This window comes from Pseudomyrmex gracilis, unplaced genomic scaffold (genome assembly GCF_002006095.1).
Source record: "Pseudomyrmex gracilis isolate BER0280 unplaced genomic scaffold, ASM200609v1 scaffold_243, whole genome shotgun sequence".
NCBI classification, from domain to species: domain Eukaryota; kingdom Metazoa; phylum Arthropoda; class Insecta; order Hymenoptera; family Formicidae; genus Pseudomyrmex; species Pseudomyrmex gracilis.
In genome coordinates this window covers 177,875-193,174 of record NW_018020827.1, presented here as the reverse complement: position 1 = coordinate 193,174, position 15,300 = coordinate 177,875, and the positions used below count along the sequence as shown (strand labels likewise).

General features: G+C 41.0%; 2 protein-coding genes across 12 annotated transcripts in view; both read left to right on the top strand.

Annotated features, from left to right (window-relative positions):
* Window positions 1-11,071, top strand: part of LOC109859162 (probable phospholipid-transporting ATPase IA) — a 29,241-nt gene extending 18,170 nt beyond the window's left edge. For 5 of the 10 annotated variants that reach the window (XM_020437133.1, XM_020437136.1, XM_020437135.1 and 2 more), the window contains 20 exons: window positions 560-795; window positions 886-984; window positions 1,094-1,204; window positions 1,305-1,552; window positions 1,653-1,933; window positions 2,057-2,351; window positions 2,527-2,747; window positions 2,855-3,231; window positions 3,318-3,455; window positions 3,565-3,717; window positions 3,808-4,005; window positions 4,084-4,183; window positions 4,278-4,522; window positions 4,605-4,730; window positions 4,868-5,008; window positions 5,091-5,209; window positions 5,312-5,446; window positions 5,535-5,639; window positions 9,063-9,160; window positions 10,326-11,071. In XM_020437133.1, the coding sequence (XP_020292722.1) occupies window positions 560-795; window positions 886-984; window positions 1,094-1,204; window positions 1,305-1,552; window positions 1,653-1,933; window positions 2,057-2,351; window positions 2,527-2,747; window positions 2,855-3,231; window positions 3,318-3,455; window positions 3,565-3,717; window positions 3,808-4,005; window positions 4,084-4,183; window positions 4,278-4,522; window positions 4,605-4,730; window positions 4,868-5,008; window positions 5,091-5,209; window positions 5,312-5,446; window positions 5,535-5,639; window positions 9,063-9,160; window positions 10,326-10,423 (3,524 nt within the window). In that variant the 3' untranslated portion in view covers window positions 10,424-11,071. The other 5 variants (XM_020437143.1, XM_020437137.1, XM_020437138.1 and 2 more) reach the window with 5 other exon arrangements.
* Window positions 11,072-13,474: 2,403 nt separating this feature from the next.
* The window catches only part of LOC109859154 (CD151 antigen), an 8,881-nt gene continuing 7,055 nt past the window's right edge, over window positions 13,475-15,300 (top strand). The window contains exon 1 of one of the 2 annotated variants that reach the window (XM_020437119.1): window positions 13,475-13,893. The gene's annotated coding sequence lies outside the window, so the exon portion shown is untranslated. Of the gene's footprint in view, window positions 13,894-13,930; window positions 14,316-15,300 lie in introns of those variants that run through there. The other variant, XM_020437120.1, reaches the window with a different exon arrangement.

Genomic DNA, 15,300 nt, shown 5'->3' with positions numbered 1-15,300 from the left:
TTTTCTACACATTTCTCACATGTGTCGCGGTACAACTGTCAGTTCGCGTACGCGTGCGCGTGACATTATATCGTCGAAGACTATAGAATAATCATCCGAGCGCAATTCAAATGTCATCTTCCTCGGGAAAGCGTGTTACACGCTCTCACCGATCGAAATTTTCGATAAACTCTAACGTGACTTTTTTTTAACATTAACCTTTGCTCTTGGAAAATACGTGTATATATTTAAGACGCGATAGAAACGACGATAGAAACGACGTTTAGATTCCAGATAAAAAAAATTAACTTGATATTTTGATGTATGCAATTTATCTTTTTTCGTATTTTTTAATAAACCTAGCAATTAACGCGAATTAAATTTATTGTAGCGTAATATTGTTAGAAAGTAAGTGGGAGAAATTACCTTATGCGTTAGCGATGTTGTTGAAGTTCTGACAGGTCGGTGACAAGAAAAAAAATGATATTCATGTACCAAAATTATATACACGCATAATCAATAAATAAAATAAAATGGATATGTGTAAAATATCGTAAAAGATCTCATGTGTGTTATATAGTTGGCCCGGTCAGAGCGGAAAATGGTGGCTCACAGGGTGACGACCAACCGCCCTCGCAGCACAACGACGGCGAGGAGAGGGTTATTTTCGTCAACGCTCCTCATCAGCCCGCGAAATATAAGAACAATCACATCACCACTGCGAAGTATTCATTTCTATCGTTCATACCGCTGTTTCTGTTCGAACAGTTCCGTCGTTACAGCAACTGCTTCTTCCTGTTCATCGCGCTCATGCAGGTTGACTATGTTTGAATATATCGAGTTGTACAAATAATGAGACAATTGTACGGTGTAAAAAATTAAATTTTTATATGTACCGAAATGTAGCAAATACCAGACGTGTCGCCGACGGGACGATGGACTACGCTGGTCCCATTGATCTTCATCCTCAGCGTGTCCGCTTTGAAGGAGATAGTCGAGGACGTTGTGCGTATCTCGCTCGCGTGAGGAATTATCTCCTTGTTCTCTCTCGTAATAGCTGCAGAAACTAAAAAAGAGATTTGATATATATATACATATATTTTCTTTTAAATAGAAAAGACATCGAGCTGATGACGAGATAAACATGAGGGAGGTGGAGGTGCTGAGAGACGGTCGCTGGCAGTGGGTGCAGTGGCGCGCCGTGGCCGTCGGCGATGTGGTTAAGGTTGCTTTCCTGTTTTCGTCACGATCACTGATGTGGTAATAATCGATCGCCACACACGCATCCCTCCCCGCTAGAATCGCTTTTCTTTTAATATGCATAGGTTCACAACAACACTTTCTTTCCCGCTGATTTGGTCTTGTTGTCGTCATCGGAGCCGCAGGGTATGTCCTTCATCGAAACCGCCAATCTGGACGGCGAGACGAATCTGAAGATTCGACAGGCTCATCCCGACACTGCCAGTCTCCTGGACACCGCGGAGCTGATGAACTTTCGCGCGAACGTCCAATGCGAGCCGCCCAACAGACACCTCTACGAGTTTCGCGGAGTTCTACGGGAGACGAACAAGCAGTAAGGAAACACATACGATATCCGATAGTTTTGCGAGCGAATAAGTCTCTGTGCGCGTTTCGTTTTGCGTCTCAACCGAAGCGGTATTGTTATTTCGCAGGAGCGTAGCTTTAGGACCCGATCAGTTGTTACTCCGTGGCGCGATGTTGCGGAACACACGATGGGTGTTCGGCGTAGTGATATACACGGGGCACGATACGAAGCTCATGCAGAATAATACCGCGACAGCGCCGCTGAAACGCTCCACCCTCGATCGCTTGATCAACACCCAGATACTGATGCTATTTTTCATACTTCTTTTGTTGTGCATTCTTTCGGCGATATTCAATGTCATATGGACGAACGCCAACAAAGACGGTCTTTGGTATTTGGGTTTGCAAGGTAAAAGAAAAAAAAACACAAATACGCGGTACGTGTCTCTTATCTCTTCCTAAGAAGATGTTCGCGATTATCTTCGTTCTCAAAGTTTTTATCTTTGTTATCTCTCGCTCTCTCTCGTTTCAGAGGAAATGACTAAGAACTTTGCTTACAATCTCTTGACGTTTATTATTCTCTTCAACAATTTGATACCGATATCGCTGCAAGTTACGCTCGAGGTTGTGAGATTCGTTCAGGCCACGTTCATCAACATGGACATAGAGATGTATCACGCGGAGACGGACACCCCGGCGATGGCGCGGACGAGCAATCTGAACGAGGAACTCGGCATGGTGAATTACATATTCACGGACAAGACCGGCACCCTCACGAAGAACGTTATGGAGTTCAAGCGTTGTTCGGTCGGCGGGAAAATATACGAGTGAGTTGCATATCGAATCTCGCTCTCGATTCGAATTTTTACCAATTTCCTGGAGAAAGTTTTCTCCAGGAAAAAATATTATTTAAATTTCATCTGAGCCTCTCGACGGCTCGAATTGCTTTCCGTTCCCTTGAGACTCGAGTTATATATCAAATATACGGATATTGTTTTATAGCTTGCCGAATCCGTTAAACGAAGGTACGAGCGACAGCAATTGCGAGCTAATTCGAGACATTCTCGAGGGAAGGTCGATGGCGGATTCTCAGAATCCCGTCGACAAGAAGAAAGCGCAGCACGCGGACGTGCTCCACGAGTTCATGGTCATGCTGTCGGTCTGTCACACCGTTATTCCAGAGAAACTGGACGACTCAATAATTTATCACGCCGCATCACCGGGTAAATTATGATAATTACGATTTATATAAATAACGCAATAAGATACGCACAACAGTTTAATATGTTGTCATTTCGTGTTATCACATTTACGTTTATTTGTGTGTCAGACGAAAGAGCGTTGGTGGACGGAGCGCGTAAGTTTAATTACGTATTCGACACGCGAACACCCAGTTGCGTGGAAATCGTTGCTCTTGGCGAGACGATGCGTTACGAAGTGCTGAACGTGATCGAGTTCACCTCAGCCAGAAAGCGAATGTCGCTGGTGGTGAGAACGCCCGAGGGAAAAATCAAGATCTTCTGCAAAGGCGCGGATTCTGTGATCTACGAGCGATTGACACCTATTCCGTTAGACACCGGCGATCTCGATCAGGGACACGTCGACGATTTTCGTGAAACGACTCTCCAGCACTTGGAGACCTTCGCCGGCGACGGATTGCGAACGCTTTGTTTCGCCTCCGCGGAAATATCCGAGGACGTTTATCAGGTAGTGTCTCGTTTTCGGTTTCCGCAAGGCGGAAAATCGTTCGTTTTTACGTTAATCGATTTTTGATCGTCATTTCTATTTGACAGTGGTGGCGCGAATCGTATCATAACGCGTCAATCAGTTTGAGGAATCGCGATAGCATGATAGAACAGGCGGCGAATCTTATCGAGACCAAACTAACGTTACTGGGAGCAACCGCGATCGAGGATCAACTACAGGATGAGGTGCGGAATTCTATTCTTCGTAATGTTTACAAGTGTCGACACGTGTCTTCTGTCGCAAAAGCGCGCGATATATTTATTACTCTTCTCGCAACAACGTGTAAACTTTCAGGTGCCGGAAACAATCCAGGCTCTTCTGCAGGCTGACATCAAAGTCTGGGTGTTGACGGGAGACAAACAAGAAACCGCGATAAATATCGGTTACTCGTGCAAACTGATAACGCACGGAATGCCACTTTGTATTATCAACGAGTCTTCTTTAGACGTACGTGAGCGAATAATCATTAAAAAAAAAAAACGACTCTTACGCGCCTTACGCGATTTACAAGTGTGTGTGTGTGTGTGTTTCTCGCAGAAAACGAGGGAGGTGATTATTCAACGCTGCAATGATTTCGGAATCGATCTGAAATGCCAAAACGATGTAGCTATAATTATAGACGGCAGCACGCTGGATTACGCTCTGTCTTGCGACATCAGAATGGATTTCTTGGAGTTGTGCTCGGCCTGCAAAGTGGTTATCTGTTGCAGAGTTTCGCCGATTCAGAAGTCCGAGGTAGTTGCTTTTAACTTTTTCGCGAAAAATCGTAACAAAATTTAATCGAATTCTCGATTGGTTTTTCTTTTTATTTAGGTGGTCGATTTGATCACGACGAACAAAAAAGCCGTGACTCTCGCGATCGGTGATGGCGCGAACGATGTGGCCATGATACAGAAAGCTCACATCGGCGTCGGTAAGTTTTTTTTTTTTTCTATCGCATTGTGTCAAATTCTCTGTCTCTCATGATTTTTTGTTGATTGTTGAAAATTCTTCCGTTTCTCGCGCAGGCATCTCTGGTGTGGAGGGTCTTCAAGCGGCCTGCGCGTCCGATTATTCCATCGCGCAGTTTCGCTTTTTGAAACGTTTATTGTTCGTTCACGGCTCGTGGAATTACAGCAGGATGTGCAAGTTGATTCTTTACTCGTTCTACAAGAACATCTGTCTCTACGTTATCGAATTGTGGTTCGCTATCTACTCTGGATGGTCCGGACAGATTCTATTCGAACGATGGTCCATCGGTCTCTACAATGTCGTGAGTTCCTCGTGACAAATCGTTCGCTGTTTTGTCAAAAAATTATCAAGTCAACTCTTCACACAAGTTGTGCGTTTTGTAGGTGTTCACCGCTGCGCCGCCATTAGCCATGGGTCTTTTCGATAAAGTGTGTTCCGCGGAAACTCACTTGGCCCATCCGGGTTTGTACGCGACGAAGAACAACGGAGAGTCTTTCTTCAACATTAAGGTAATCATTTGTTTTTTTTCATAAAAGACCGAATATCTGCTGATTTTATTGATTTTAACCCAAGCAAAGGTCTTTCTTTTTTTTCAATCAATCATATTTTCGAATCCTCAATACACAAACATCTCGTGTCGAAACAGGTATTCTGGATATGGATCGCGAACGCGCTGATCCATTCGTCCTTGCTGTATTGGCTGCCTCTGATGGCTCTCAAAGAAGGTGTGGTCTGGGCAAACGGCAGAGACGGCGGTTATCTTCTATTAGGAAACTTCGTCTATACTGTGAGTGTCATGTTCCGCGTGAACAGAGAGACCGCTCTCTTTTATGAAAGAGATTACGTTTAACATTGCGTTGTGTTTTCAGTATGTTGTAGTGACGGTGTGCGCGAAGGCGGGTCTAATAATAAACTCGTGGACGTGGGTCACTCATTTAGCGACATGGGGATCCATTATACTCTGGTTCTTATTTATTTTTATATATAGGTAAGATTTGATTGTTTTTTTTGATATTTTTAACAACGCACAATAATAAAATAAAACATTACATTCGTTTAAAAAACACTGTTTTCTCTTACACACTTGCAGCAATTTTTGGCCCGTTCTGAACGTCGGTGCTGTGATGTTAGGCAATGACAAGATGTTATTTTCCTCGCCTGTTTTCTGGCTAGGACTTATACTAATACCGACAGCAGTATTGCTTCTGGACGTTACGGTGAAAGCGTGAGTTCTCAACGATTACGTACTACGTAAATCACACGCGTGTCACGTATTCCGTGCAAAAAAAAAAAAATCGCTTTTGTTATATCAGAGTGAAAAACACGGTTTGGAAATCGGTGACGGAGGCAGCTCGGGAAAACGAGATCCGGCGGTCCGATCCCGGTGATATATTCAACAATCAGGATTACAGAAGCTCGTAAGTGATTGCACTTTTTCATATTTGTCAAGAAAACTCTCTCTCTCTCTCTCTCTCTCTCTTTTTTTTTTATCTAATCCGTATAGGAAAATTTTTTTAGACAACGTAAAAAAAAGGATGCTTTTCTAACGTTCTAATTGCCAAGGTGCAGAAGTTTTGCGATTATCATTTTATTCGCGTGTGCGTGCTAACCAGCAACAAATTGAACTGATTGGAACAAAGATATTACTCATAATTTTGTTATTTATTCAAGCGATTTTCGCAAGATCCATTATCTTCCTCGCAGACAGTTTACCATTTTAGTGCATGTGTCATAACAACCTTACGTGTTTCTCTGCGACCTTATTAACCGTGTGTATGTTGATTTATTAAAACTTAATATGCATGGCTTTCTAGGTCAGTAGCTCTCATTATATCTCTCTATTAATACTCGAGAAAAACATATTTAACACATTTTGCGGGTGCGATCCGAGAAAAACACCTAACTCTTTTTTAACTCGAATTCTGGTTTTTTTTTTCTTTGATATATTTAAATCGCGCATGTACGTAACACCAGTCACAAGCCTGATTATATATTTTATGGGGGAAATTTTCCTTAAAAATAACCCACGGTTTGTGCGCTTGTTCATTCGCCAGAGTAAGTTAACAAAACAGAAAAAAAAGCAACATGCGGTGGTTTTTTTTTTTTTTTATCGCCATCGATATCGCCCGTGCCTCTTTAATCGAGCAGATAAAAACATGAATTACGACAGGAGATTGACGAAGCGTTGGTTAAACCGATCTTGGGCCTTGATCTCATCGCGACGAAGACACGGTCGACCGAGAATCTTCCCGTTCGTAGCACGTCGCTCGTGGTTCACGCATCGTTCCGAGTACGCATCGTCCGCGTCACTTCAAATCCCGTATCCCTGAAAAAAAAAAAAAAAAAAACTCACACCACCAATCATCGTCCGCTCCGGCACACGCACATCACCACTTCCCCAGTAGATTTCCCGAGAGCACCGAATCCTAAGTAAGCCTTTTTTATACCTACTAATTTAAACCTCTTTTTTTTCTTACATACAAATGTGTAAAAACTTTTAACCACCGTTTGCTACGTAACATCAAGTTAAGTGTAGTAAAATTACAGATATAAAGAAAATTAATTATCAAATTAATGCTCGTGGTAGGTTTGTGCGCTCCGATACAACCGACTCTCGCATTAATTTGACATTTCTTCCAAGTACAGTAATATGAAAAAAAATCAATTATTACAGTAATGTACAATATTATAGTGATATAAAAATATTACAGTAATACGTCGCGATATTAGACTAAGCGTAATTTTACATGTGATATTTATGACAATGTGCGATGTAAGTCAGCCGATTACACCGAGATGATCGCAACGATCAGATTGCTCAATGCAAATATGTCTTCCGGAATGCGCGAATGTGATTTATTTGTTCAGAATTAAAAAAAAAATCTAGATTCGCGCGGAAATGTTCACGTGTAACAGTCGAGGAGAAAGAGGGTTTAATTTATATTATTTTTAAAACTTGAAATGTGCGTGTGGGTGTATATATACTACTTACACACACATTTACACGCGTGTATCTAGTTTTTTTATCTGTTTTATTTTTTACTATCTTACTGTAATTGTTTTTAAATCTCAAGCAACAAATTTTAACAATATTTTTAATTGTTATAAAATACGATTGTAATAATTATTATAAATATTAAATATTCAGATATATTTATTTTAGCACATGAAACACATTTCTTCTTTTTTATTTTTTACGCATACGGTAGAACCTCTTATATATATGATGTTGATGTCGTAAAATCGACCTTAAAATTATCGTAAGATAAAATAATGCACTTTATGAAAATTATGTCATAAACTAAATTGTTATTACGGCCGATATATAACAGGTTCCACTTTTATGTTTAACAACTTCAATTATCTCTGAGTTATTAGCCTGTGACTATATACCCGACGTTCGACATTACAGCCGGAAGAGAAATAAAACTTTCTCTTCTGCTCGGATGTGCTGTGCCATGTTGGAGGCTGCCGAGATTTCGCATCCTAAATTGTTATTATTATTATATTGTTCTTGTTTGTTTCTATTATTTTTAATTAAAACCTCGCTCGCTCCGTTAGTTCCAACATCATCGTTCGTTATCTTGATACGCGCGAGGGAAATGTTAAATTTTTATGGAAGAGGAGGGGTAAGAAAGTTTGCGCGCAATAGTTCTTTGCCCCTCATCTTCGCATACGTGCGCGCACAAAATTTTTATTTCCCGACACATCGAAATCTCCCTCCCATTTTGGTAAAAACGCGAATCTCGAATCCTCAGAATCATGGAGAGCATCACAGACATGTAAAAACTCGTAGAAGTTCCCCCCTCCCCCCACTCTCTCAAAGCGCTTGCGTAGTATTATTAATAGTGTAACCGCTACTTATATTAAATGTCTTCACTGTAAACGGTTTGTTAATGCGGTTTTTTTTCGATATGTTCTCTTCCCGTGGTATCCCGTTGCAGATCTGTGCATGCCATCGCCGATCTCGCAAGGTGTAAGTACCCCCTTAGCAGAGTAGCACCGTAATTGCTCTCTCCCACTTTTACTTTCTTCTCTCTTCCACACACACACACACACACATACACCAAGCAACAAGCGAGAAGAACACACACTGCTGATTTAATAATAGCGAGAAACGCATGATCGCTTCGTCGAGTAAATACAATTAAGTGGCACAGCGCGCGATCTGAAATGGCAATCACGCAGTTTCCTCACGAGTCTCAAATGCAATTGTCACGATAATAAAAGCGGACATATATATATATATATTTTAGATGTACACAACTAGTTTATAGTTTGTGCTCGCATGAATTGCGTTCGTGCAATCGGCTTTTCAACGTCTCGCGCACGATCCGTTCGAATCGAATCTCATCGACTTTTCCCCCCTTCCTTATCGCTCTTCGATAAACAGCGAGAATCGATTTTTGCAAGACAACCTTCGACGAAACATTCTCCCCACGACTTTTTTGAGTTTTCGCTTTTTGTGTTTTTGTTATCTCGATTTTTTCCCCTTCCCCCGCATGATTTTTATACTGCACCGCACTTGTTGTCACACATACATTGTGTTCGCGCGTGATCGTCAAGAGAATAATTAATGTGTGAGAATATTTTTTTTCCGCGCGTTGAAAGGAATTGGAGAGTACCGTTGGTCAAGTGTGTTTTTTATTTTTTTATTTTTTTATTTTTTATGAGATATCAAGCAACGATATCTCGCAAAAAGATAGGGACCAAACAAAAAAAAAGAAACAGAGTCGTCGTAAGACGCGAACGAAGAGTTTCTCCGAACAAAAAAAAAAAAAAAAAAAAAAAAAAAGAGCCGAAAATATCTTGAATTATTTGCTGAATGCCCGGCTTTGCAGATTGACGGAGACGGCAAGGTTGCTGAAAAACGTTAAAAGTGTTTTCACCAGGCGCTCGAACGCCGCCTCCAGAGTCAATGTCGAGGTGGAGCTGTCACGTAAGTTTTGTCACTGTCAACAGAATTCAATCGACGCGCGTTTTCGGGAGAAAAAAATCTTTTTTCTCAATCGGCCCGCGATATTTCTCTCGAAACGAGAAAAATTAATTTCTTCTCTCTGTGCAAAAAAAACCGTCAACTTCTCCGCGAATGAATTTCTTTCCTGCGTGAGTGAATCTTCCTCGTGTGTAATTTTTCCTCGCGATATTCCGCACTTGTGTAAGCACGCGCTTTTTTAAATAAATTTCTCACGGCTTTCTCGTTCGTCCGTCCGTTCGTTCTTTGTTCGTTGTTTCTTCGTCTATCGACCAGTGCCGTCCTAAAGATATTTATTTATTACATACTTACTGATTGTACGAGAAAATCCACGTGTTTTTTACATAAATTTATGAATCTCAAATTGCACATATTTTATGCACATATATACGCACAGTCTTATAGTTGAGAATTTTTATATTCAATTTTTTTTTTAGCGGCCGATGCATATACGTTGTTTATTATTATTATTATTATTATTACTATTTCGGGCGTTCCGGAAAAATCGCTTCTTTCTCTCGTCCGTTTTTTTTTTCAGATATTTTTCAGATAGTTTTTCGGATATTTTTCAGATATTTTTTCAGATACTCGTAGATATATGTTTTTTATTATTATCTATCTCTTGATTGTGCGGAAGGAGGTCGCGACACTTCCGGAATGCTCTGTACATACATACATACATACATATATATACGCTACATAGTTTCGACTAGTGGAACGAGATTTCTGTGAGACTAGTTTCGATCTGTGCTATAAATAGCGCTTTTTTCTCGACCAGTTCGCTGTACATTGTACAATTTTTTCTTCGAAAAAATTTACAACGGCCGCTCTCTGTCTAGCGACGGACTTTTGAAAGCTTCTCGATCGCGTTTTCAATTTTTGTTCAAAGTATGTAAAAATTTACATTGCTCGAGTTTTATTCGACTTCGATCAAGTTACCACGCGTGGAAAAGAAATAAATAATAAAAAAATAGAAAAAAAAAAAAAAACAGAAGAGCCCGTCGCTGGACGAGAGATAGATTAAGGCCTCCGTTCACCACAATTGCATGCAATTAACACGCACTTAATTGTTAAACGACAGATATTAACGATTTGCGACCTTTGTTGTTGCGCATGCTGCGCGATGCAGATGGTTTTGCGTTCTCGCAAGAGGAGGGCGGCTCCGTAACCCAGACGGACGTGATCAGAGCCTACGACACGAATCTTCCGAAGCCCGGCGGCATGTGATTTGAAACACCGGGGGCGGCAATCATCGCGCGGCGAGACGATGCTGACTGCTGAGAGAGGGTGATGGCGCGAGAGATGTGAGAGAAGGTTTTCTCTCATTCTCTTCGCACGATGTCGTCGGCCGACGACGCGCTTCGTGGGGATCGTCGGCGCGACGCACACGTGACCACGTGGAATTGGATACGCTTTTGAAGAGAATCTCGGGGGAAGACACTCGGAAGAATTGACCCTTAACGAGTCGCGTTTTTTCTCACACGTGAAAGAAACCTTGTCATATTACGATCTTATACTACGGACTTCTTAATTTTTGTTTTGTTTTGTTTTTTTTTTTTTTCAAATGACGTGAAAAACAAATTGTTACCTCACTAGATTTACTATGCGCGCTGAAATAACAAGAGAAGAAAACAAAAACTACGTACGCAGTTGCGCGTCTTTGCGACCAATTAAGGGTTGATGACGTTTGAATCGCGAGTTTGAACGAAACGAATTCCTCTTTGAAGTCTACTACCGCGATCAATTTGTAGGGAAGAAAATCCGATTAGCACACACGAATACAATTATTTTGATACTCTGTGACGTTTTATTCTAACATACCGTAGAAACAAAAACCTCGTCGTCTTTAAAAAACAAAACCAAAAAAAAAAAAAACAGTAATCGAAGTAGCAGGCGTAATTCGCGCGCGGATTCTTCACGACGCATTTTTGGGAGCGTGCATTTTTCGCGTTACATACCTACATAGTAGTGTCAAAAATCAGAATCTTCTATTGTGCACCGGTAAAAAAAAAACTAAAAAAATAAAACCGCTTTATCGTCCGTTTCTTACTCTCTCGCGAAAGAGAGAGAGAGAGAGAACGGCACGTCTCGCGTTCCACTTGGTTTTTCTTCTCCGTCGAGGAACAAAGTCGTGTGCGAATCGCGCAAGTTGTATTTGCGGTCTTTTGAATGTTACTATATATAAATACATTATATATATATATATATAAATATTTGTTCTGTATGTAAAAAAAAAAAACAGAAGGAGATATATCGTCGTGCGAGATAATCATCCAGGAGCTCTCTCTCTTTCTGGAAAAAAAAAAAATCCGAGTACCTCTCTTATATATTCTATATACATATATATATATATATAATCTTGTACGTCTATAAAATTTGTACATTTCCAAAAATGTGGAAAGAAAAAGCTTCTGCGATCGCGGCATCAGTCGGTTACGGAGGATTGCGTTCGATTTCGTGCCAGAAAAAGACTGTTTCCCTTTTCCCCCACCCCTCTTCTATGTACATATTGCGTTAACACTATTTTTGTTACGTCAACGTGAAACGGACACTTCAGTACTTGTACATACACGGGTAATAAGCTGCGTTTGTTGTTTATTAAATCTAGTCAGAAGTCTCTGATGTATTGACACTTTCAGTTTCGAAAAACCGAAAAAAAAAAAAAGAACAATTTTAAACTCACTCTTCCGCCCATCACTTAACACTTTGTTTTTTTGTTTTTTTTCTTTTTTTTTTTTTTTTTAAGTTTATGACTGATACATTTAATAGAAAGATCCATATACGAAAAACTATGTAAAGTAACAATTGTATACACTATGTTCGGAATAAAAGACAAATGACAAAAGAAATAATCGTGATCGATTCTCTCTCTCGAATAATGCGAGAAACTGGATGGAGCGCGCGAAGAAACGAGCAAAAAAAAAAAAAAGAGGAAATATTCTAAAAATTACGTACGTGTTGAACGTTGCCACCCGCCGCCGCGGACTTTGTTACACTAATAGAAATATTTTGGAAGCTGTGTGATTACCTCGCGCTTCGGTTCCAGTTCGAGCGGAGGCGCTGGCGTCGCGTTCAATATGGCGGCGCTCGGTGCGATACGCCATGACACTTCACTCTGTAAAAGTAAGTCCTACATCTACGTGCTTGTATCATCAATGCCTCGGCACGTTCCGTAATTGCAATTGCAGAGATCGATATGTGCGAGGAAAATTATTCAGTTTTCCGCGCTCCAAGTAAGTGTTTTTTTTATCTATTAAAGCGAACTAAAAAAATGCATAAGAAATTCAGCGCGTTTGTAACGCAAGAGAGAGCAAGCTCTCTCTTATTTGTTCGTATGTAAAAAAAAATGTTACATATTGAACAATCAATTTTTCTACTGTAATATACACGAAATATCATCGCATATATTCGTAAGTGCGGTAATTTTTCGTGAAATTACCGCACGGATGAGGGCGATTGAATGTCGATTGCTTCAATTATAGAACGAACGATTATTACTTAGGTGGAGCAGTCATAAAACTAACGTCGAGAGAATTACCGCCATTGGATACTACGATAAACTTTGGAAATGAACAGAAACCACACGACGTACGTTTAAAAAAAAAAAAAAAAAAAAAAAAAACAGGTAAACCACGTAAAATTCTGTATAATATTTGACCTCTCTTTGTTTGTTCAAACTACAACTTATTCCGTCAAAATTTTATTACGCGTCTCATATCTTACAATTTTGTTAGAACAAAAAACAAACACCTTTGGCGCGCGAAACGGGAGGAAGGAAAACAATTGTTTTTCTCAAAGAGACCGAGTTTTATCTTTTTTTACCGTCTCGACATAACAAAGATTTGTTTTTCCGTAAAACCCTTTTGATATCAACAAAGCGGTTTGTTTTTGTTTCCGCGCGAATGGAGTAAAAAAACACTGCGTATCGTTTTAAGCGAGTCGAGTGGTCATCGAGAGCTGGCGGCAATTACCTATCGAGATGGCGCGTTAAAACAACAGATTGCCTTTCGTGCGATTAGCTTTAATTGCCGTATTTTGGTCGAGAAGTAGGGAACTCCGGCTGCGTCAACTTCACGCGTGTGTCTGTGTGTGTGCGCGCGCGTGTGTGTTACGTGCGCGGTTGCGTGTACGTTAACCGCGGGTTTGCCACTTTCGTTGGTTCCCGCCGTCTTGTTCTTCTCGCGCTCTCCGCACACACAATGGGGGCTCTGGGGGGCTCCGCGCGCTAATACAAGTCGGTCACGATGGTAGTAGCGCGCGTATGGTGCAGTAAAGAACGATGATTCGTTGAGAGAGCGAGAGCGAGAGCGAGAGAGAGAGAGAGCGAGCGACGCGAGAAGGAGCGGGAGAGGAAACCCATACGGAGACAGGGACGAAAGAGAGAGTGAGCGACGCAGAAGAGTTCAGGAGTCGAAGTCTTTCAGTTTCACTCCGGCACGTACTGAAATCGCGCGTGGCCACGTCGACGCGATTTTGTTATAATTGGTAATTTTTGATTTTTTTGTTCCCAACCGAAAACGTAACCGCTGCGATCCGCACCGCGGATTCGGGAACATAATCGCGAAGGATTTGCTTCAATCTCCTCGGGGAGGGAGGACTTTTTCAGCGACGGAGAAAGGAGTTGTTTTTGTTTACGCTCGTTCCCGCAAGCTGCGTGTTTGTCGGAGAAAGGAAAGGACCATCGCCGGGGGATCAGAGTGAGTAGAAAAGTTGAGCAATCGATCGGCGTCGGTTTTTGAAAAGAACGCGTTCGTTCGGAGCCGCGTGTTTTTTTAAAAACGGATTTCGTGCGTTGTTTCCGCGTCTGCGGAAAAAAAGCGATTCCTCTCGACGCGATTCAACGTTTTTTTTCTGCGTGAAACGCGTCAGTTCGAACGCGGGTTTACAAGTACGTATCTCACTACGAATCGGGATTGGCTTGACAATGGACCAATTAGGGAGAAGTTTTCCAAATTGCGAATTGGGTCTATCTTAAATTTCTGATTCGCAGTCTCCGGTTCGAGAACTTCGCGTTTCCGGCGAAATCTTCCTCCGCGTAAAAGTGAGTTTTTTGACGATTAGAAGACCTCTGCGAAATCTTGGGACTTTGACATCGGATGTTTCGTTGAACACGCGCGAGGTATTTATTCACCTTCGAAGGTAACGACTTGTTTGGACAGTTTTTTTTTTTTTGTCGCGATATCACTTTAAGGAGCCGTGAATCGGAAAGGAAGTGTACTCGCAATTAGAGAATTCGGTTCATTGAGAAAACGGTTTTGATCAATTCACGCCTACAATTCGTCACACATACACATACACACGTCAGTCCGCGAAGCGACCGGAATTGCTTCCTCGCGCTCGAATTAATTTATAAACGAGTTGACTAACGAGCAAGAAAGTTGCCAACAACGCGAATAATAATTGCGACTAATCGCGACTAATTGTTCTTTGTGTGCGTCTTCGGAAATACATTTTGATAAAAAAAAACTTTACTTATCGTTTCTTTGCTCGCTCGGTCGTTTTTGCTCGAAAAGAAAAAAATAATACTTTTATCTCGCACAGTTTTCTCGGGAAAAAAAACGATCACAATTTTCTTATCAGTTACCTAACTCTTTGTTTCGAACATACGAGCGTTTTACGGAAACAATAAATATAAAAAATTACCTCTTACTTTGTTACAAACAAGTAAAACAAATTATCGATGCGATATTTTGTGTCCAATCGCGCGCTTTGTTTTGCTCCGAAGTGATTTAAGCGAGGGGTCGAATCGCATTCCAATAACTCGGCGAGTTTTTCCGCCCGATCGGAAATTTTACGTGACGTTTTTTACGCGTCTCGCGATCGTTACGTCACGAGTCGCGTTACGTGCCGCAACGTAATGAGTATATTGGAATGAAAGATACAAAATATATTGTTGTGAGATTTTTATTTCGTTCAATATAAAATCTTGCTGTGCGAACGAGAGTCAACTCCAAACGCATAAGCTTCACAGTAAAAAAAAAAAATTGTAATTTTAACATTTTTTGCATGTTCCAGGAGGTCCACTCTAAATTTTACGTTAAAATAACTCATTCGTTGTGAGTCACTTATTGACAAACTAGTAAAGTCAAATACTTGACACAATA